Source organism: Mustela lutreola, chromosome 5 (assembly GCF_030435805.1).
Source record: "Mustela lutreola isolate mMusLut2 chromosome 5, mMusLut2.pri, whole genome shotgun sequence".
NCBI lineage: Eukaryota > Metazoa > Chordata > Mammalia > Carnivora > Mustelidae > Mustela > Mustela lutreola.
Genome location: NC_081294.1, coordinates 52,303,439 through 52,327,693, shown reverse-complemented (window position 1 = coordinate 52,327,693; position 24,255 = coordinate 52,303,439). Strand labels below are relative to the sequence as shown.

The window sequence follows — 24,255 nt, the reverse complement described above, 5'->3', positions numbered from 1 at the left end:
TTTGTGACTCGCTGAGTGAAGTGTTACCATGTTATTCTCATCATTCAATGAAAGCCCTGTCCCTCCTCATCATCAACCATCCCCAACAACAAACCGCCTGATAAATATTGAGTCAGCTTTTAAAAACTCACAAAACTGCCCAAGTAATAAATACCCTATACCGTGTACATTTATTAGTAGTTGTACATTTTCTTTAAAGTGTTCTAACATTAGCTTCACTTGGATTCTCTATGAATTACGAACTTTCCAAGATCATCCCATCATCTTCACTTCTGTCCTCTCAGGACCTACCACAGTAGCTGGAGGATTCAAAGAGGTCTCCTGTGTTAGATAGTGGTTAAATGGCTCACAAAGCATAGGACCTCATAACCCCAGGCCATTGACAAATGTTCTGGGACAACTTTGATTCTTCTTACAGTTTAAATTTTAGCTTGGGCATGATTAGTTCCTACAGTTACAACTATGTAACTTATGAAGAGTGCTGTTATCCCTGCTATTTGTCTCTTAGCATCCTCTACTATTCTCATAGTATTTATATTATCTTTCCTTGATACTCTTTCTTCCTTTTCTATCATAACAGCAATTTCCTTAAGGAAAAAAAAAAAGTCATGAGTTATTTATGGCTTCCTGCCTATCATAGAGCACAATACTTAATACAGGATAGAGACTCAGCAAATTTTAGCAGAATTTAACTTAATTAAATTAACATTTGGAGTTTATTTGGCCAAAATGTGGCTATAACATAACCAAGTCAGATGCTTGTTCTTGTTGGGTTACCAGAGTTGGAGAGATTTTAGAAAACTCCAACAGAAGGTCTTAACAAACAGGTATAATGAAATTCAAACAGATGGTCAGCAATTATGCCAAGTCCATTCTGGTTTTGATTCCTTGGCTAATTATCACGGTGAGTCCCGACATGGATCTATTTTGATAGCCAAAATTACCATAGTTCACTACATTCATTTTTGTAAGAGCCAAGAAATCAGCGTATACGGATTCAGTTGGTTTACATGAGCAGTTTTATTTGGATTGAATAAACAATTTGGTTGGAGGATTTAAAAATTATTAATTTTGCTAAATCCTCAATCATTTTTTTGGGGGATTATTTGTAGAGATAGAATTTATTTTGTATTTGCGTGGCCACCGTCTGACACATAAAGATTTTGCCTTGCATAGTCTTGTCTGTAGAAACCTGGTACAGGTTTATGCCTGTCATTGAAATCATTTTTCTATTGTCTTTCAAGTGATTGTAAGTGTTTTGTACTTTAATCTGATTTCATGATCACAGAAACACTGAGGAATGGAATAGCCCCAAGGGAGCTTTTCAAATGACAATGCTCAGACGCCCCACTCAAAACAATTAAACCGCAGTCTCTGCGAAGTAGATCAGAAAATAGATTTGCAGTATTGACAATAGATATTCTACTATCATTTCAGCATTTTGATTCTCTTCTATTTATGTTTTATAAATTTTGAGCTGAAGTGCTACTGGTTGCACAATAATTCCTCTTTTTTTTTTTTTTTAAAGATTTTATTTATTTGTTTGAGAGAGAGAGAGAGAGAGTGAGAAAGAGCATGACAGGGGAGAAGGTCAGAGGGAGAAGCAGACTTCCTGCTGAGCGGGGAGCCCGATGTGGGACTCAATACCAGGATCCCAGGATTAAGACCTGAGCGAAAGGCAGTGGCTTAACCAACTGAGCCACACGGCCGTCCTAATTCCTCTTTACAAAGTGATTCATTCATAGTTTAGGGTCAGAATATTGACACAGCTTCAAAACTCTTCTCTGTACCCTAGATTCTTGTTAGCACTTGGCACTTTAAGGTGCTCCCATGTGAAAATGTTTAAAGCAGGTCAGTGGTAGGTCCTAGGATAATATGAAAGGAGAGTCAAGCATTCCATTTGTTTATTGAATAATGTTAGCTTTATTATTAGAATAGAATACAGTATGACATAAAATTAAGAGCTTTTGCTAAACTCTGTAAAGCAATACATGCATCTGCCATAAACAACCTCGATTCATGTTAGGTTTTATTGCCACTTCACTGCACTAAGGTGCAATAAACATTCAGTGTCATCTTTTAAAAAATGTTCCTGGGAGTAAACAGGAACTGTCCTCTATAAGAGTGTATCTTTATTTTCAAGGAAGACTTAACTAGTATTACATGGTTTAGCAAAGCACTGTAGAAAAGCTACATAGAATAATTTGTCTTTGATAAATTGTGCAATCAATTTATACAATAGAATACTATCCACACATACTAACAAACTAAGAAATGATAGAAATGCAATCATTGCATAGCAGAAAGCAGACTAATAAGAAATATTCACATCTAATGAGCAAAATACAGACAAAATGTTAGCCATGAGGAGTCTGGAAGGTAAAATGCTCTTAATAAACACACTGAGTTAATGCCGAAAAATAACATATAAACAGCAACACAGAGGTTAGAGCCATATTTCATTTTATTTTCTATACATGATATCTACACATGATACCAGAGGATGAAACGTCCTTGGTTCAGTCTTTATTGGCCTAGCTCATTGAATTTAGGCAGGACCAAATCAAACAATAAAGCACATTTAAAAAAGAAAACCAGAGTTTGTTTAGGAAAACACAAACTGTTTTTTCCTATATCATTGGATAGCAGCTTTTTGAAAGAAACATTGCTCAAAACTTGGGTACAGATCCCAACAGACTTATTTGGCAATTATGCTGATAGGTTTATGTTGTAGTATTTATTCTAAATGTGGTTAGACTATGACCTGCGGATTCTGGATGCTAATTTTAAACATCTCTGAAATTCTATCAGACAAAAGGAGACTTCAAAAATACCTTCTGCATAAATATTCATTTCTAAAACATCTGGGAAGTAATGAAACAGACCAGAATTTTTATAGGGAGTATTAATGGACCTCTTGTAGTTAAAGCCCTTACATAGTAAACCTACAAATATATTGCTACAGTATAAATGAAATGTAATAATGTTACTCAATAAAAGCTATTTCCTGTACATTCTTTCATGTGTTTTTATATTTAATGCTACATATGGTACAACACCTATTGAGATAGTTGGTATCAGCAATTATAGCAATATTATACAGCTGATTTTCTAGCTCCAACTAATGCTTTTCCATTTTCTCTCTATTTTATAAGAGCCTCAAATAGGGAAATGTGGCATGACTTGAGCAGAGAGCAACTGATTTACTACTGCACACTGGATGATAGTTTACAATTATAGGCTTTCTCTATATAAGTGGGCTTTATACCCTTCTATTTTAAATTCCATCTGATTCCCACAGGCTGTTCTGTTTTTAATGCAGGCTCTAAGGTATTTCCGTAGCACTTCACAACATTCTAACAGCTAAGAGCGGTGAGTCCTACACAATATTGTAAGAACACAACTTTAAAAAAGTAAAAAATGTACAATCTCATGCTGTATATTTACATACATAATTTATATAATAATCTATATTTACTAATCATAAATTTCAATCTAAAGCTTTTAATGTATTGTTATATAAAATAATACATTCAACAATTCTAGAGCTTGCAAAATATGTTTGCCCCTCTGAAAACATCTTTTCGTAATGAGAATCAAGTGATCATTGGACCCATGTGCTATCTGCATATAGACAGGGTGGCAAAGGGAGTATTTTTTAACTGTTTTATTTATTTATTTATTTATTTTAGTTTTTGGTTTTAATGAGTGCATGTCTCTGTTAAAATGATTCCTCATTGAATCTAGTGATAAAAGCTCAGATGATGGTGAAGTAACTTATTTATTAAACCTTTTCTCTCTTTTGGATTAAATGTGGTTAACGGTAAGGAACTACATGTTTGCCTATGCAATTTTCATGAATTTTAAAATGCCTTTAACAACAGAATAATGCATTAGCCATTTTTAAACAGGGATCTTTAGCTTTGGAAACAAAGTGTTAAAGCTATACATCATCTTAAAAAACAAAACAAAATGTAAACCACACAGCAGTTTGTGCAATAAAGACATAGATTTTTAAAATTTCATTAAATATTTATAATTTATTCCTTGAAACACCTCCACATAAAAATATTTTTTGACATATACAGTATCTCTCTCTCTCTCTTTTTTTTTTTTTAAGAATACTTGGAAATATATATCTACAAATGACCTGGAGTTAATAGAGTTAAAGTTTTATTTTCCTTCCACTTTTCCTCTTAGCTTGGACCTAGTCCCCCACCTTTCCTCTCTCTTCCATTCTGTCTCCTTCTGTCATGACTTTTCTCTCTTGCTTCCTCTCTCAGAATCCTGTCTCTCAGCTGTATGCTCTGCTTTGCTCAGGACTGCTGGACAGGGGTCTGTTGTTCTTGTATGAGTTATGGAAATAAGGAAACCTTCAAATTCTTTAAGACAGAGGCAATAAAGCAGGTGGGAATCACTGCGTGGGAACAGAAAGCAATTCCCAGTGCAGAGGACTGAACAACAGAATGTGAATGAAAGGACCTATTGATGTGGGGTGGGGGCTTTTAGCTGAGGCTCTCTGTTTAAATATGTAGCCCAATAGACCAAGTTAAAGATTCCAAATAGCAGCGGGAAAGCTATTCTTGACAGTCGGTCAATTTTGCTGACGCTGTTAAAGGTTTTCTTGGGTTCTGGTGGTTTTGTTTCCGGCTTGACTTCTTTTGGTTCTATGGTTGCACTTTTAGCAATGGTGGCTAAGCCAGGGTCACCCCTGGCCAAATTAGGGGTGTAGCTGGTTGCTGTTGGAGCATAAGTGTTGTTTTTCTTAATGAGAGGATCCTTCACTTTCTTTGGCTGTAGAAGGAAAGAGTAAAAGCATCTTGTTCAGTCAGCTGTGGGAAGGAAGTTTATAAGTTGCTGAGCAAAGTGACCTTTACTTTGGAACCCAAACCCATTATTTGTTTAAAATGTGAGAAATGTGATATATGGCTGTATTATGGAGATGATTTAAAAAAGCAGACACAAATTCCCAGTTATAAAATGGACAAGTTTGGGCATCTACCATACAGCACAGTGTTTACAGCTAATATAATACATATTCTAGACTTGAATGTTGATAAGAATAGGTCTTAAATGTTCTCACCACAAAAATGAAATGGTAACTATGTGACAGGAAGGAGATGGTAACTGATGCTATGGTAGTGATGGCTTCACAATACATAAGTGTATCATATGAACCACACTGTATACCTCAAACTTACACAATGTCACGTATCTCAATAAAGCTGGAAAAAAGTACCCAGTACTTTCCTGGCTTTCCCATCAGGAGGTAGAGTGAGATGACGCCAGTGTAGAAACCTATTCTCAAGAAGCTTTGTAGCCTCAGCCTTTACCCTCTGGAGACATACTACTGCCTCATGAAGAAGTCTGGACTGGAAAACTGGGTGACCAGACATCACGTGCAGGGAGAGGCCCAGCCAGTACCAGGCCCCAAAAGAATGAGTGGCTACTGCAGATGATCTCCCCCTGGTGGAGCCTCTTGTGTACTGCAACCATGTTGCTGAGCCCATAGTCTACTAATGGAACTACCACCAAGTTGTTCCCAGCCCCAAAGTGTGGTGGTTTAAGGCACTAAGTTTTGGAGTGGTTTGTTTTACAATAGTAAGGTGCTGAACTATTAGTTAGCTCCTTCTCGCCATGTTGCCAGTGGGCAAGTGATCAAGCAGAGTTATTCAGGGTATCCCGAAGTCAGTTCTTGTTCCATGTCAGCTGCTTGTCCATGTTACCTGTACAATGAGTCACAACTGCAGCATTTCTTGGGGTTTCTGTCATAAAGAAATTTCTAAAAACTGAAGCAGATCATTGTTTACAGCTATGTGGTCTGATACAGTTGCCACTAGTCACTTGCGACTATTGAGAACTTGAAATGTGACTAGTGTGTAAGTATAAAATATGTATAGGATTCTGAAGGCCTATTATAAATAAAATATTTTTGGTATATTGGTTAAAGCATATTAATAAGTCACTAATTCTACACCTGAAATTAGTATCATACTGTACATTAACTAGAAGTCAAATAAAAACTTGAGAAAGAAAAAAAAAAAGAAAATTTAGTTGCACTGGTTTGTACTTTTTAATTAAGGCTAATTAGAAAATTTTAAATTATATATATGGTTCACATTTGTGACTCACATATTTCTGCTGGACAGCACTGGCATAACAGAGTAGTTCTCTTTCTTTTGTGCACACTAAACCACTAGTTAAAAATTTTTAAAGGGCAAATCTCTTGTGCACAATCTCATATTTTCAATCAGAATTCCTCAAGAGCAGAGTCTGGTTACAGAAACTGCAAAAGGGTATACAGAGAATACTGATGAGCTTCTAAACTTGACCAACCAGACTCAATGCTCTCTGGAAAATTTGTATTTTTATTATTGAATCAGAATAAAATATCACTACCAGAAGACCTGTTGCTTTTCACAAGGCACACTAGTCAGGAATTTTAACAGTTTAATTTTTTTTTTTTTTTTAAATTATCCAGCCCTGTGACCTGCTATTCCCCCCCCCCCCCAAATCCTTAAGAATTATATTAGGACATGACAAAAAGCCCAGAATTTTTTCTTTCTAGTATAACGTCATTAAAAGTAAGGCCACTTAGGGGCACTGGGTGGCTCAGTTAGTTAAGAGTCCAACTCTCAGTTTTGGCTCAGGTCATAGTCTAAGAGTCCTGAGATCAAGCGCCGCATCAGGCTCCCTGCTCAGTGTGGAGTCAGCTTGAGATTCTCTTTCTCCCTTTCTCTGCCCCTCCCCCCACTCATGTGCTCACGCTCTCTCTCTTTCTCTCTCAAGGAAATAAATAAATCTTTAAAAAAAAAAGTAAGGCCACTTACTTCAGATGTACTCCTATTTTATAGTGAAGACAGATTTGGTTAAGCTTTATAAAGAGTGACAGAAATTTCCATAATTATTTGTACAATAATAATGCAAGTAAAAGTGATTCTTTCTTTCAATGTCAAAGTGACTACAGGTCAAAAATAAATATGGTTTAGTATGTCACACAGGGAAAGACTAATACCATATGATTTCACTTATATGTGGAATCTAATAAACAAAACAAATGAATAAATAAACACAAAGCAGAAAGAAACCCATAAATACAGAGAACAAATTATTGGTTCCCAGAGGGGAGGGCACAGGGGTGGATAGGCAAAATGGGTGAAGGGAAGTGAGAAATATAGGCTTCTAGTTACAGAATGAATACATCATAGGATTAAAAGGCACAGCATTGGGAATATAGTCAATGGTATTGTAACAGCATTGTATGGTGACTACTGGTAGCTACACTTGTGGTGAGCACAGCATTAGTGTATGCATTAGTGTATCACTAGGTTGTACACCTGAAATTAATGTAACACTTTGTATCATCTTTACTGGAATGAAAGAATAGATATGGTTTATTTCAACACAGTTAAACAGCCAAACTGAACTTGTGTTAGTCCATTTCTTAAAAATAAAAGTTCTAACATTGCAGACTACATTAAAAAACCATGCATGTACTTTAGATAAAATGGTTATGTACTCTATTGTGGAAGAGAGGCAATGGGTTCCAATATAATCAAAACTTGTTGAGTGACAGACATTCTGTTAGATAAACTGAAACAAATAATCTGTAGCAGGAATGATTCTTGGAGAAGAGTTTATATTATTGATATATTTCATTTTTCCTAGTCTCAAATTATTATAATACTCCAATACTAACGCTTCTCAAGTTAAGAACTTTTTTTTTGCAACATCATATTGAATACAATATTGAGAAATACGTGGTTGGCTTATCAGGAAAGAATACTTGATTATCTTTCTAAACTTTTGAGAATGTTGAGTTCCCCCATATTCTTTAAGAAATTGGTATTTCTTTTAGCAATTTACCATATGAACATGGATTTTAAGCAGGCTCCTGAATCCTCTGTTGATAATGTGATGACTTACAGAAAGTTGCTTTTTAATTTCAAGTTATACCATGTTAAAGACGGAAAATTTAACTCTCCTGAAAACACTCACCTGGTCATAGAAAACATATTTTATTCATCTTCTCTGAATGTCAAAATGAGACCTGGTTCACACTGTGCTCACACTCCCTGATATAAGCAAATGAAACTGGCTAAGCCCGGGGGAAGATTATTTTAGAGGCATAGATAATTTACAGAAAGTGTTATCTTTCTCATTGGGATGAGCTTAGATGAATTACTGATAAATATATATGCATATATATAGATAGGATAATGACACTACCTACATCTATATTTATATGCTGAAAAACATGGGCTGTATATTGATGGAGATTAGAGTATTTTCGATGAGACATAGCACTTGAAAAAAAAAAAATACAGGGTCAGACAGAGATAAATATAAGGTGGACTGTGAGCTCAACCAATGCCTCAATCCAAATGTATGTTTTTCAGACGAAATTCATGATACTGATACTGACACTGATGAGACAGAATCAGAAAGACACTGGCCTCTTGCAGCAAAGAAAGTATTCAGCTAGAAAAGCAATCTTTCCCACAGTTGGCATATCACTTTTCAGCTGTCTATCACCCAAGTTTGCGTACCATTAATTCTGAAGCACTTTAGCAGACTATTTCCCCGATTCTGAGATGTGCATTTAAAAAGGTTCACATTTGAGACTCTGGGCTATGTCTCACACTTGGTAGTATCTTGTGATTAACTATTTTCCATGTTTGGCTCACTCTCCTTTGGGCTGCCCTTCTGTTCTAGAACAAATGGAGACCATCCATGGCTAAAGTACGGATCTGACCGTCACTCTGTCCTCACGCTTTCTCTCCTCCCTCCAACTGGTAAATGCAAATCCCTTCGTCTTGTCCTTTCTCTCTATGGAACCTGAGCCAAGGTCCTTGGTTTGCAAATTAAGAAAAAAAAAATTTTTTTTTTTTCATACTTAGCAAGCATGTTTGAAGACAAGTGAATTTCGAGGGCCTGGTTCAGGTTCTGTTGGCTGCCATAATGCATTCTACACAGACTTTCTTTTTGTAGGAGACCACTGGGGTGTTCAGCTGATTCATCTGTGCCTGAGGGGTAAATCTAAAGGAGCTTTGACTTGGCAGCATCTTTTCTTTCCTACTTATGCATATATCAATATATCAATGGCCCATCCTATAATAGCTAACACTTTAAATTAGTTTAAATATGGTAGATGTTTCCACCACAAAGGATTCTCTTTTCTAGTACATCTGTGAAGCCCTGAGAAAAATACCACAGTTAATCCCTTTACTATAAACCCTTTTAGATTCTTGAATATCTTGAGACTCTATGATATAGAACGCAGCATTATTTGGGAGTATTCAACCAGACTTTATTCTTAGAGACTAACTCATGATACTAGTAATCTGAGGAATAGAATTTTGGGAAAAAGCTGCTATAGAGTGATTCCTCCTAGATTATTTCTAGACATCTTAGAATCTCTGTGTCTCTGACTTTGACCTTCTTTCTACCATCCCAAGACTCACTTGCATTTTGACATATTTTTCCTTCAAGCAATAGAGGTAGAAATATCCTCACCACATGTGCTTTAAAATACACTCCAAATTAGGTTGTAATTTAGAGAAACAGTAATGAGCTTGACTTGATAATTTTCTATAATGAAGAATATTTCTGTGATTTGTGTATGATCCTTACAGCAAACCTTTAATTTGTAAAGGAAATATATTTCCTGTCCTTTACTTCACTGAAATTGGAGATAATACATTTTGTAAACTAAGTTCAACAGAGGCATTAGAGTTAATAATTTTTATGACCAAAGTGATTAAGCTTTGAGAACAACAAAAAGACTATTATTTTCAAGTTCAAATTACAATGGTATAAATTTATTTGCACCTAATGTCAAGTTGATTAAAACTGTTCTTAAATCAATAGAGACCCCAGGAAAACATATTTGAGAATAAATGTTTATGTTCGTCTCTCTTTTATCTCCTTCACTCTACTCTGCACATCGGCCCCCTTAAAATAACCTCTCTCTTTAGCAGTACCAAAATTGCCACAGCAGACAGTCACTTATGATTTAGGAAACAGAGAATCCTCATTACTCTGTGTCTGCACTCTTCATCCATTTCCCAAAGTCCAAGCATGCCATCTCACAGGTTGAATAAAACATACCAGTGACAGATCATAGGGGATATTAAAGTACTCACCTTTTCTGGAACCACACTTTTGCCATCCCATGCATAACCTCTCTTGGTGAAATAATTGACTGTGGCAAACTCGATCAGAGCTGAGAACACAAAGGCATAGCACACTGCAATGAACCAGTCCATAGCAGTGGCGTAAGCCACCTTAGGGAGGGAATTTCTGGCACTGATACTCAAAGTTGTCATGGTGAGTACAGTTGTTACTCCTGTAAAGAAAGAAATTAAGTGAATCTGTGGGTTCACATCACAAAATTTGATCACTGAAGGTCAGTCTACTTGTGCAAAGGGAAACCAGCAGGACCATAGATACAGTGTTTTTTTAGTTCATCCCATTTTGATTTGGGATGGATGAGTTTTAACTTAACCCCAGTGTAGTGGGCTGTTCACTGTACAGCTTGATTGAGGGATAAACTGTTGGAGGGATAAACTGTTCTGCTATCGAGAAGCAGTTAATAAGATCATGAATTCCTTTAAATGGGTGCCTTGAATAAGGTATCCTCAGCAGAAAAGGAAGTAATACTGTCTCACCCAACTCCTTGAAACTGAAAGCACTGATCATCATTGTCTCGGACCCACAAGAAATTGCTGGATCCTCAGCTCTGTTTAATATTCTATCTGCATATCCTAAATGTATAAACCAAGAAGCCAAAAGCTTTTTGTTAATCATTGATAGATAATTGAATTGTTTTAGGATAATATCTTGTTACATTATTTTAAATTAATAATTTGAGGATAGTATTTTGTTACAAACTCTTCTGCTTTACACTCTCTTTCCCTCCTAATTCTGATATAGCTCCTCTTTTGAAGAAACTCCTGAAATATGTTGCATGTCACTTCCTTGAGGGCACACAGCACAGAAGTGACAAAATAAACCTTGGAGCACTCTTTTTCTCTGTTAATATTGCCTCATGTGCCCTCAGTCTGCACATCCATCCTTAGTGATTAAAGTTGCCAATATTCAAAGCAGTTTTCAAGTCAGTTGCTTTTAGCTTATTTGGATAATTAGTATATGTGATGCAGTAGGAATAGAATATTGTAAGATACCTTGCAAGCTATTTGAAAGGGTATTAAAAAATTCACAGTATTAAAAAAATTCACAGTAACCCAGTAAGCTATATGGTATGGAAAAACTTCTCACCTCTTCCCTTGACTAGTCCCAAACTTACCACTTACTAACTCAATGGCCACATAGGAAAATTCAGGTCTAGGGACCCCAGTCTCTATATCTGTAAGAGGGATCATTTAGATTTCATTCTCTCAACTACCTATCGTTGCTGAAATTCTAAGAAAAATTTCTGCACAGTTATTCACAAGATTATTTGATGATTAAATGTAACAATATATAAAACATTTTAAAGATGATAAATTATTGCAATGGAAGATTTTGTCATCAGATATGTATAAAACTTGTGTCTATGATTACACTTTTTGATTAATTTTTAGAGAATCAGTAGTATAACAAAGCTGGTAGGTAGTTCATTTTTCATAGCATTTTTTTTTTAAAGCTTTTATTTATTTATTTGACGGACAGAGATCACAAGTAGGCAGAGAGACAGGCAGAGAGAGAGGGGGAAGCAGGCTCCCTGCTGAGCCGAGAGCCTGATGCAGGGCTTGATCCCAGGACCCTGGGATCATCACCTGAGCCGAAGGCAGAAGCTTTAACCCACTGAGCCACCCAGGTGCCCCTTTTTTAAACCATCCAATATTCCCTAGTTTTCCGTGAATTTTAAGGTAGATGATTTTTGCAACACTTCCTACGTTAGGAAGTTAGAAGATTAAGAAGAAACACAGAGGTTGGGAGAAGGGGTGGGGTTATGGACATTGGGGAGGGTATGTCCTATGGTGAGTGCTGTGAAGTGCGTAAACCTGGCGATTCACAGACCTGTACCCCTGGGGATAAAAATATATTATATGTCTATAAAAATTTTTTTTTTAAATTAAAAAAATAAAGAAGAAACAGAGACTTCTATTAAATCACATTTTTGATACATGATCACAGATGTAAGAATGGACTTACTTTAAACTTTGGAGATGTTACAGAAAGTTCTGGAGCATTACCTATATTATATAACCAACAAATGGTTTAAGAAATAGTGACTGGTAAACAGCCCTTAAATTTACCTATCAATGTTAACATGAGCAAAGAGCAAGGTAATTAAATGTCAGTATTTGAGGAACAGAACAACCCAGTTTTCAAATCCCAGTTCTTTAATTGCTGAATGACCTTGGGAAAATTGCCTCACAATTCTGAACTTCTGTTGTTTTTTTTTTTAAATTATTTCTTGGGGCGCCTGGGTGGCTCAGTGGGTTAAAGCCTCTGCCTTCGGCTCAGGTCATGATCCCAGGGTCCTGGAATTGAGCCCAGCATCAGGCTCTCTGTTCAACAGGGAGCCTGCTTCCCTTCCTCCCTCTGCCTGCCTCTCTGCCTGCTAGTGATCTATCTGTCAAATAAATAAATAAAATCTTTCAAAAAATTATTTCTTTATAAATTAATAAGTCTAACTCAGAGGGCTATTATGGGTATTAAATAAACTACTGTAATAGTGTTTAGCATTGAACCTGATACCACGAACAAAGTTAATGGCTATCAACTTGTTGATACAATGTTGAACAATGTTAACTGACAACTTCAGTCCTTGTTAATAAATCTCTGCTAGAGTGAATTCCATTTTTTTTTTTTTCAAAATTTGGTTCATGTAGGCAACTGTCAGAAGCTAATTTGAAAATGTATGCTCTTAAACTAAATGTATCCATAAATTAAGGACATAAAGAGAGGGGGTGTGTGTACACGTACATGTGCGTGTGTGTGACAAAAAAGTGTTGAGCATCTACTGAGTTCCAAGAATTCAACCTGATAATTTACATACTTTATTTTATTCTTCTCAATCTTTTAAACAGCACTATTTTACTTTAACTGTACTATCATTTTATAGTCAACTGAATCTTTTTTTTTAAATTTTTAAATTAACATATAATGTATTATTAGCCCCAGGGGTACAGGTCTGTGAATCGTCAGGCTTACACACTTCACAGCACTCACCATAGCACATATCCTTCCCAATGTCCAACCACCCCCTCCCTACCTTCCTCCCCTTGGCAACCCTCAGTTTGTTTTGTGAAATTAAGAGAGTCTCTTATGATTTGTCTCCCTCCCCATCCCATCTTTCCTTCCCTACCCCCCAAACTCCTTACTTTTAGGCAACTGAATCTTACACAAATGAAGATGGAACCTAAAACTTGGATCTATCTGGCAGCAAAATTACATGACCACATTGCCTCTAAATGACAGAGAGCATGGAGCAGCAAGATGACTTTTGAAGACATAAAACATGCTTCAGCTTTGCTGCATTCTGGATGCCTTATACTAAACTGTTACAAAGTACAACTTTTGTACCTTTTCCTTTTCCCTTTGTGTATTGTTTCTTTAAATATCTGTGACCCTCTCAGACTTCTCATTCAGCACAGAGGAAAGTGCTGAGTTGAGACTAAAAACAATAGAAACATGTGTTCTAAGTAAATGTTAAAAGGCTAAAGGTCTTGGGAAATTGTATTTGTGATTGTACTGAACTTAAAACCTTAGAAATATATAACTTGATACACAGAAATACTTGCCATATTTGAGTTTACAGATATGTAGTTATGCTCACCGAAAGGGCATGAGTTGGCTGAGACATCAGATTGTTGAAAATGTTAAGAGCAAGGTTTTTGACTTATTAAACATTTCAAATGCTTTAGAGAATTTTCAAAAAGGAAGAGTAAGATTTATTAGGGTAAGAAGGGGGAAGTGTGAACATTAAAAAAAATCTTTTTCACTATAGTGTTATTGTTCATTCTTAAAAAATAAAATTAAAACATATGCTATTTTTCTTAATTTTCAGTGAATAAAGGGCTCAAACTGAATATACATATAGAAATAAACATCTTGACAAGAGTTCAATATTTAGTGCTAGTAAATGGCTTCAACACTAGCTAATATTAACAGATGATAATTTTTTAAAAAGTTTGAAATGAACTACTCTTGTGCTCTGCAACTGAAAACATTCTGGATCTTAATATACCTGTGTTCCTAGGCTACTGTCAGAGCAAAGATTTGGCAGTTTCAACCTGGAAGCACTTTGATAAATTCAGAAGAAAAGACTCTCTTCGGGGCACTTGTAGCAAAGTCTTGCTTTTTTCCTGAGATAACTGATTTTCCATTCTTGCCTATTCTTGAAGAATGATACTATAGGGATCTCTGCACATGAATAATCTTCAGATTAGATTATAAACATCTTAAGGCTTTTTATTCCATAGTAGAGTCTTAAACATAGCACATGCCTAGTTGATATTCACATGCATTTATCTACATACATTAAAACAGCTTTCTATTTAAAGAAAGAGGTTTTTGGTTTTTTTTGTTTGTTTTTTAAATCACACCACAATGAGAATGGTAATTCTTTGAACCTTTCTATTGTGCTAACTTCAGATTTTAATGTATAATTATTTTTTTATTCTACTTGCAACATCACCAGAATAATATAACTTGCCCTCCAGACCCTTGCCTGTATGTCTTGATTGGCACTTACCAAAGACAGTCCTCGCTGGTACAGACTCTCTGTTGAGCCAGAATGAAACTTGGGAGAGAATAACTGTCATTATGCATGGCAGGTACGTTTGAATAACAAAATAGCCAATTTTTCTCTTCAGGTGGAAATGAGTGGTCATAACAACATATTCTCCTAGAGGGTGAAACATACAGTAAAGTGAGCAATTTGACCCTGAAAATAAATTATCTCTGGATTTTTTCCATCAACAGCAAAATCTTAGACTTAAAACATGTCCCATGTGACATCTGGTTCCAGAAAAGAAAACGTTTATCCAGGAAAGAACAGAGACATTATTAAAACACCAAAATGGGGTTGAGGATAAGACTGAGGTGCCAGAGATCTTATGGATATTGCTACACCCTTATCCTGGTGTATCAAACATGTAAGAGACATAGAGTATCTATTTACAGAATGACTTTTTTTTTTTTTTTTTTTTTTAAAGATTTTATTTATTTATTTGACAGGCAGAGATCACAAGTAGGCAGAGAGGCAGGCAGAGAGAGAGGAAGAAGCAGGCTCCCTGCTGAGCAGAGAGCCCGATGTGGGGCTCGATCCCAGGACCCTGGGATCATGAACTGAGCCGAAGGCAGCGGCTTTAACCCACTGAGCCATCCAGGCGCCCCTACAGAATGACTTTAATGACCATGAAGGCAAAGTGTAAGATCCTGATGACACAGAGTAATGAGTTAGAACATATCAAATTCCCAGTTTACCACTGTGGAGGACATTCAGACTGTCTCATGAAGGAGCTTTGCTGTCCAACTTTGGGGGAATTCCCGTTCTAATGCCAGCACTTCCTTTCAGCTGCTCTGTGGCCCTGGGTAACTCATTTAGCTTAGTCTGATCTTTGGAATGAGGAAAGTGGGATATAATCCATGATTTCTCAAAATTTATTTTGAGGAATACCTCCACCAGAATCACCTGGGAAGGTTTTGAAACATTCATTTCTTCCGGTCCAACCTAGATAAACAAACCATTCTTTAAGGGAGGCAGAGGAAAATCCACTTCAATCTAGCTTTTGAACTGTTCCAATTCATAGCCTGGGCTAGGAAACAATGGACTAGCTGGGCACACTTAATGTCTTTGTATATATCAAAGTCTGATTTCATTCAGAAAAGCAGTTTCATTTACCAAAGCAATTGACATGCAACCCAAATTATAGGATTTTTTTTTTTCTAAACTGATGTTATATTTTTTCCATTACAAATCTTAGAAAATTTTAGTTTTATCCACTCTGAGTATATACTTAGCTATTGGGGGGGGCGGAGAGAAATAGGTGTATTCTTACTAAGAAAACATAGCTTTCTTTGGCATTCAAATTATCTCACCTTTCTCCTTCCTTTCAACTCCAAATTTTGCCCTATGCAACCTGTGATTTATGTCTCAGCCCATGAACATCTAGCTTCAGCTCCTACAAATGTAGCTAAAACTGTTCACGACCTTTTAATATCCCACTCTTCATCCTTCTGCAAAGTAATCATAGAGGTTCCTGGTGTAGTTCTGCTTTTAGGTTTCTTCCACTTTTTTTTCGGGGGGGGGGGGGACTCTAACCAGGAATTTCCCTTCTCTTCCTGCCCCTAGACTCATTTGTATCTAAAGGGCTGCCAAATCCACAGCTCTAAGTGACACTGCTTTCAAAATCAACCTGTATTCCCAAATATCTACTGGACATTTCAGAAATACTGATTTTTCATTGACATCACCAACTAAATATGTTAAACAACTGACTTTAGTTAACCTTTCCCATAAAAAAAAATAATGACCAGCATATATCTGTGCTGCTTTCCCATTTAAAATCTATCTCTAAAATTCATGATACTTTCTCATCTGTCTGTTCACTCAGACTAAAATCCTGGGATCAAACCTTGGATGTTAAGTACGGCTTCTGAGAGAGAGAGGAAGGAATCAGTTGATCATTACAATTTTAATTTCTCCTGTGCAGTATCTTTCAGTCTATCTCTTATCTCATGGTCACTGCTCTTATCTCTTTTGTAGATCTATTAACTGCCTTGTTTATCTCCAATCACTTCCTCATTCGAGTTTTCCCTAAATTTTGATGTCAGAGTAATCTTTTTAAAGCATACATAAAGTCTTAAAATACCTTAATAGATTCCATTATCTACATTAAGATTTCTCAGCCTCAGCACTATTGACATTTCAGACCAGGTAATTGTTTGTTGTGGGGGATGTCCCATATGTTTTGGGATTATTTGACCTCTACTCACTAGATGATACTAGCAAATGTCCCACCCTTCTCCAGTGTGACAATCAACAGTCTCCAGTGTTCCTACTGACAAGCAAACTCTATTACCTGCATTTAAGACTCTCCATATCATACTCTAATAAGCATTTCAGTGCCATGTTTCTTGCCTTACCATGCATTTCACATCTCAGTATCATGACCAACAAAATTCTCTACTTCACATCTATTATTGCTGAGTATTTTGTTCATCTTTGGGTTGGGTTCAGTCCATAGTGGAATAGGAAGAAATGTGCTGTAAAGGAAAGTTTATTAGCTTTGGAAGCAAATGGATTTGGGTTCAAAACTTAGATATGCTATTTTCTTTCTGGATAGCCATGGGTAACTTGCTTACAGTTTCTAATCCTCAGTTTCCTATTCTATAAAAAAGTGAGAAGTATGGGCGCCTGAGTGGCTCAGTGGGTTAAGCTGCTGCCTTCAGCTCGGGTCATGATCTCAGGGTCCCGGAATCAAGTCCCGCATAGGGCTCTCTGCTCGGCAGGGAGTCTGCTTCCCTCTCACTCTGCCTGCCTCTCTATCTACTTGTGATCTCTCTCTCTGTCAAATAAATAAATAAAATCTTTTTAAAAAAAAAAGGTGAGAAGTATATTGTGGGGAGAATAAAGAATAAGGGCTCTAATTAAGGTAATGCTATGTAAGAGTTTCAAAATAAATTTTGGCTCCCTTCTCCATTTTCTTCTCTTTTCCCTCCAATCAGAATTGGTAAAAATATTGGTAAAATAAATGCATTTACTCTTTATAGGAGAAAATCATTCACACACACAAGTATGCTTTCACTGCTAATTGTTAATAACAATTGCCATTGACTGATCACTAGTAAGTAACTTCAAATTTATTCATAGCTTCTGTTTACATTTATGATAAAATCTCACACTTTTTATTTTAGCTAACTTATATCCTTCTATCCCTTTCATCAAACTGACAGTTAATTTGGAAGAGGACAGTTCTTTGAATATAGCATGGTTTTACATACTTTAAGTATTCAACATCTGTGCATGGTGAAAAGGGACGCATTGAGGTGTAAGGGCACTCACTTAAATTAACATCCATGAGACTCTCTCTTTGGGAGGGTAAATACAATGTTTACTAATTTCTTTCTTTTTTTTTTTTTTAATGTTTACTAATTTCTTCTTGGTTTCTGTAGATACCCTGGGTGATGACTCCAAGGTCATCTGAAAGAAATGAGTGATTCAAATTTCAGAAAAAGGCAGAAAACCAATTTTTCCAGGATTACTAAAATGTAGTCTTGTGTGGACATGGCCATGTTACATTTCACCCTCTCAGGAGTATGCATTATTATTCCTAACCATTCATTCAACTCTGGTTTACAAAATGTCATCAGCTCAAAGAAAAAATTCCATCTTTCATATAATGTCAGAAAGATGAGTGTCTATACATATTCCATTATCATCTTTTGTTGTTTGCAATGTGACATTTTAGGAAGATTCTACAGAGAATATTATTTTGGAGGAGCTATTATTCCACATTATATTTGTTCTATAAACCACTTCCTCACTAACAAGTTAGAGAAAGAATAGGAGGATTTCAAATCTATTGAAATCATTTTCCTAAATTAAAAAAAAAAAATCTAAGAAGTTTTGGCACAGAACATGTAAGTAAGGAGAAAAAAGGCAGCAAAATCAGAATCATGTTGTAATAGTTTAAAAATAAAAGAAGAGCACAATTATACACTAAGCATGGCAAATTCTTTTCCTCTAATTCAACAGTCTAGAAGAATTGTAATTCAAATATCCTTGCATATCATGTAACCCTCAGGGAAGCTTGTAAATTAGATGTGACAATATTTCTGATACATTACCATACAAAATTAAGGAGAAGAAAGAAAAGAAGCAGGGATAGAATTCTATAAAGGAGCTTGGAGGGTTTGTTTAGTAAATGGCTTTCATTTACTTGAAGAGTAAATACTTTGCTTAACTTTATTTGACTTCAGTTTCCTAATTTGTTCGATTAAAATAATAGTGCTTTACGTAACTATTTCCTAGGATGCTGGGAGGATACAATAAAATGATAGATACAAAAGTCATTAAAAAAAAATTGAGTCATGTGCAAATTGAGAGTGCAAGATAGAAACGATAGAAATATATTCTCTCCAGCTCTAGAAAGCAACCATTCATGTCAACAAAGTTGTAATGAACATTAGGTTCCTATAAATCGGTCCCTAATAGATAACAGATCCTTAATAGATCACTTTCCTTCCAAGTATTCTTAACTTTGTGTTTTCTAAGCTATGTATTTCCCAAGTTTTTATGCTGCTTTTTAATAAGAATGAGAAATCAAAAATATCATTGAGGGAGGAACTGGTACTTTAATATCTGTGTCAAAGAGTTCTGGAATAGAAATAAGAAAAAAAAATGGCTAGAGTTCTAGGCTACTGAATCTAGACCTGTCTCTTCATCTGAAATATGAATTGACTAGATAACTGCAGAAGTCTCTTTGCCCTACCTCCAATCCCTACTTTTTACATTTTATGGCTATAGTTATTTCTCTGGAGATCATGTACTAGGCTTTGTAAATGGGGGCTCTAAGGATCCTTGGATGAATGCCGATCACTCTTATTGCCCCTGGTCAGGGAAAATGCTTGTTTTCCACATTCATTTTGAGCCTGCAGTGTCATCCTTAAATCAACACATCCAGGAAAGACTTTCTTTAAGAAAGGGGATCTCACAATTTCTCTTGGTCATTTGTTCTAAGGATAAATGACAGCCACTCATAAAGAAGAAACATTCTTATTCAGCAAGGCTAACCTAAAATTCCTTTGATCAAATCTGTCTTTGACTTTGGTAAATATGAAGGTTTTAAGGCACCATTATGTATTTTATTTTATTTTTTTTTTTTTAGACGCACCATTATGTATTTTAAAAAGGCATTGTGCATTATTATATTCTTATTATTTTCTGGCCATGATTTTATAATTATGCCTGGTCACTGATTTAATTATTATATTTCTTTGTATAAGTCATATTTTCATGCTCTTTAGTCATTGTTATAATTTTTGTATAGGCTCTCCTTAAAAAATTACTTAGGAAACATAATGCAATATAGATAAGGTAAGATAGATGAGATAAGGGGCAATGTCTGGGGTCCAGTTCCAAACTGCCTTCTCTGATACTTCAAGCAGAAATGACTTCTTTATGTTATGTCACTCCCTTGCACTAACTCTATCATCATTATTAATAGTAATATCTAATATTTATTACATAATTTTTATATGTCAGACACTCTGCTAAGCAGGTTACATGCATTTTTCTTATTCCAATCTCAGAGCAGCTCATGAAGTAGATCCTTTTATCATCTACAAATTGTGCAAGAGAAAGATGAACAGAGAAATGTCTTGCCAAAGGTCAGACAGTTAATAAGTAGTATAACCAGCATTTAAACCTTCACAGTATAATTCCAGAGTCCACACTCTTAAATCCATGCTGTACCACAGCCTTGCATTTCACACATGTCTATGTTGCCTGTTACTAGTCATGTGGTTGAACACTCTGCAGCTAGACTACCCCCAGGTTCAAATCTCAGCTCTGCCATTTCCTCGCTGTGTGATCTAGGAAAAGCAGTTAAATCTCTCTGGCTTCAATTATGTCCCATCTGCAATATGGATATAATAACGTTAGTACCTATATCCTGGGATTGTCGTATTAGAACAATGCCATGAGCATGTTAGCTACTTACAGCAATCAATTATGAATTTGCTGAGGGCAGGAACTAAATGTCCTTCATCTATCTTTCCCAGGCCCAATTACAATGTCAAACAACAGAAAGTGAGTAAATGGTTGAAGGAATTAGTGAATAAATTGTATTGGATAACATAGAATTGTATTGGATTTGCGAGCTCACTGGACTCATCCTTCCACGTGACTTTAAAGGTTTTTCTCTGCCAGGTGAGTAGGTGTACTTCAAACTAACTCTCCAACTTACTGTCTTCTCCCAAATCTGGTGGCAGACCTCAGGAAAGATACTGGGACTTTAATGGTTTTGTACTGAATTTAAAAAATCCAAGCATTGGATGGAGCCTCATATTCCACCCCACTCCTATGTCACTGAAGTGATCTAGAGGTATTTGACTTGAAAGAGATTACTGGTAGTACCTATGAATGTGTGTTCACATGTAAGTTGGTTCAGGCAAGTAGGGAAACCCCTTCTAAGAGGTGATTTGAATTGCTTCTCTCCCTGCAGAGAATTTTAAGATAGAGGAAGATGGTTTTTTACCTAATCATTCTCCGTGTGGTGCTCTTTCTTGCTATCATTCCTAGTCTTCTGGCAAAAATAGGGAGGTAAAGCACTCAATTCCATTTATCTTAATATTTTTAGGACTCCACAAGGATATGTGAAATATGGAATTGAAGACCTTAAAAAGATCTTTGTTTCTTCCCACAGAAATCTATCAGGGTGGACTTTTGATGAGGTAAAGTGGACCCAGAGGAAGTGTTTAGTTCAGTGTTTTATTGTGAGGTTGAAAGGGTACACCAAACTGAACCCCTGCATCTGAGAATTTGCTCACTATTTTCCTCACCTCCCTTCCCTTCCTCCCCACCAAAATCAATTATGGGAATGACAAGAAACAGCTCTTATTTGTACAGATAAACTTGCTGCTTTAGCACAGAATACGTACTTTCAACAGACCCAGAGTATGAGGTACAGTCAGTTTGGTGATGGGGGGTTGGGCCACTGCCTCTCATCTCCTAGCTCCACGTATGCCTGTATATCATTTCTGAATAACTACGGTGTATGTAGGCTAAATCTTGATGAAGCCAGAAACATCTCCAAGTTTATCAGAATGAGCCACTCACTTTGCTGACATGGAAATTGGTCATAAAGAGGGATGAAATGACATGTCAAGGTCACGAGCACTACAACTAGAGTGGAGGCACTCCTTTCTTTGGGTAACCCTCCTGGCTTGTGTCTACTTCTGCTATTGAATGCATGCCACTGGGGTTGAGTTATTGTTGCTTTCACATCCCTCAGCCTTTATTCTAATGATAATGGAGAATTTCTTGAGGGAAAGTTCTATGTTTATTATTTTCAATGTTCTGGACCTAAAACAGTGATTATTTGGTTTCCAACAAATACAGATTAACAACATGAAAGTCAACCCCTGCAGCAATTCCTCCTTGATTATTCTAGGCTGGGTACATTTATTGTTTTATTCATTAGTTCACAATATTTATTTAGTGCCTCTTCTGTTTTAGCTACTATAGTAAATGATAGGGATACAGAAGATAGATATGGTTCCTGCCCTCACAAAAATGTTAATCACAGCATTTACCACCCATTTTGATAATTATAGTTTATGTGTTTGTCTTCCCTTAGACTTTAGATTCCATGACAGCAAGCTCTCTGCCTTGCCTATGATTGACTCTCCGGTATCTACCACAATAACCAGTTTATAATAGCATTTGATTTTTAAAGGTGAACACTGCTCATTTTAGAATGTTTTCCCACATAACTTATGAGTGAGAGAAATTTTCAGTATTTTTCCATGTTCTGGGATCTCAGACTACATACCATTTTGGGCACTTACCATATGTATGTTCTGCTTAGTGTTTTACATCATCTCATCTTTATTGCAAAAGTACAAAATGCCCACATTTTAGAGGAAACCAGAGTTTCTAGTTGGATAAATGACTTTGCCAAAGTCACAAGACTTCTATGTGGCAGGACCAGGACTTGAGGGCATATCTTTCTCACTACAAAGCCTAAAATCTTTCCACTATGCCACATGCATTTTTAACATGGGCAAAACTGAGCAACAATCTTCTCCATTTTTCAAAAGAAGAAACATAAATATTTGGGCTTCCAGAGTAGCCATGGTAGTGACAAAATAAGCAAAATGCAAATCCCATTAAACAAGGATTTTCCAATAGCCAGAATAAGATATATTGACCTATTACTTGAACTTGTTAGAATTATCAGGGTTCTAATATAAAACTATAAAACCTGAAATTTAAGGAAGAAATTTTTTCTGACAAGAATAGCACATCTGCCCTTATATATTACCAAACTGCATATTTTTAAAGAAATTACCAAAGTGGGTGAACTAATTTAAAATTTTAAAGACAGCTATAAAAACTTCTGGCTCTTGTTAAACTTTCATTGATTGAACATAATTAAAATTATTGGGATTGAGGGAGGGTTAAAATCCAAATTTTTATAGTTTTCCAGCCCAACAATCACATTACATTTAGTCACAAATGGATATTTGCATAACTAAACTCTTATTTCTTGAAGCAACTTCAAAATTTAAAATTTGGGTCTAGCCGCTTAATAGTATATGCTCTAGTTCTCATGTATAATGATCACTGCTACAAATTCACCAAGATTCACTGACTCCTTATAATAGATCAGGCCTAGATAATATTAATAGCTAACATTTTTTGAGAGTTTTTTTATATGCCAGAAGCTATTAAGGTACTCTTCATGGATTTAATTTATACCTTCTAACAATCTTGTGAGGTGACCACAATCAACAGACAGAGTGGAAGAGTAAGAATTTAATCCATACATTCTTCCCCAAAGTTCACATTTCTAAATACTCTGCTACCCTGATCACATAGAACTAGCATCTTATGTTGCAAACCAAGAAACAGAGGCCAGAAGACATTAAGTGAGGAATACAAGGGCACAAATCTATAGAGTTTACACTAGTTCCTAGCTTAGCTGGTCGCAGGTTAGTGAAATTTTCTCTCTGTCTCTACTTGTGTTATTGAAGAACTTACTGATTTGTCACATTCTCACAAAAACTGTTTATATTTCTTCTGACATATCTGGAATAATCAACTGGCACTTACCTGTACTAGACTGAACAATTCCTGAGTCTACTGTTTGCCCAAGAAGATCATACTGGTTTAGGCGTGACCCATCTTCTGCTACAACCACTGAGCGTGCTGGCTCTCTGGTCCACTCATAAACAACTTCTGCTCTGGTATAGGCATCTGAAAGGAAAGGAAGGAAAATGTCCATGTGTCATGTTACTTTGATACTCCTCACCAGCTAGTAAGTGCTATTAGTTTCCTATTTTCAATTGCATGGTTCCAGAGAGCAGGCCAGGAAATAAAGAGCCCATGTCCCTTAGCTTAGGAAAATTAAAACACGTTTTCCTGATTTGTTCAGTCATCTGTTCACTTTTACAACAAATGGTTATTAAGCATCTACAAAAGACAAAGGACCTTGCTGAAAAAATCTGTAACAAACAAGTTTCCTTGATGTTGTGGAATATGCACAGGAGTAATGGGGACAAAAACAGACA

The 24,255-nt window shown here is 36.1% G+C and overlaps 1 protein-coding gene across 1 annotated transcript in view; it reads right to left on the bottom strand.

Annotated features, from left to right (window-relative positions):
* Positions 1–2,638: 2,638 nt before the first annotated feature.
* The window catches only part of GABRA1 (gamma-aminobutyric acid type A receptor subunit alpha1), a 57,170-nt gene continuing 35,553 nt past the window's right edge, over positions 2,639–24,255 (bottom strand). Inside the window, exons 7-10 of the mRNA XM_059174228.1 lie at positions 23,798–23,941; positions 14,708–14,860; positions 10,146–10,348; positions 2,639–4,794 (exon numbers count right to left, since the gene is read on the bottom strand). Coding sequence (XP_059030211.1) covers positions 4,483–4,794; positions 10,146–10,348; positions 14,708–14,860; positions 23,798–23,941 — 812 coding nt within the window. The 3' untranslated portion in view covers positions 2,639–4,482. The remainder of the gene's footprint in view (positions 4,795–10,145; positions 10,349–14,707; positions 14,861–23,797; positions 23,942–24,255) is intronic.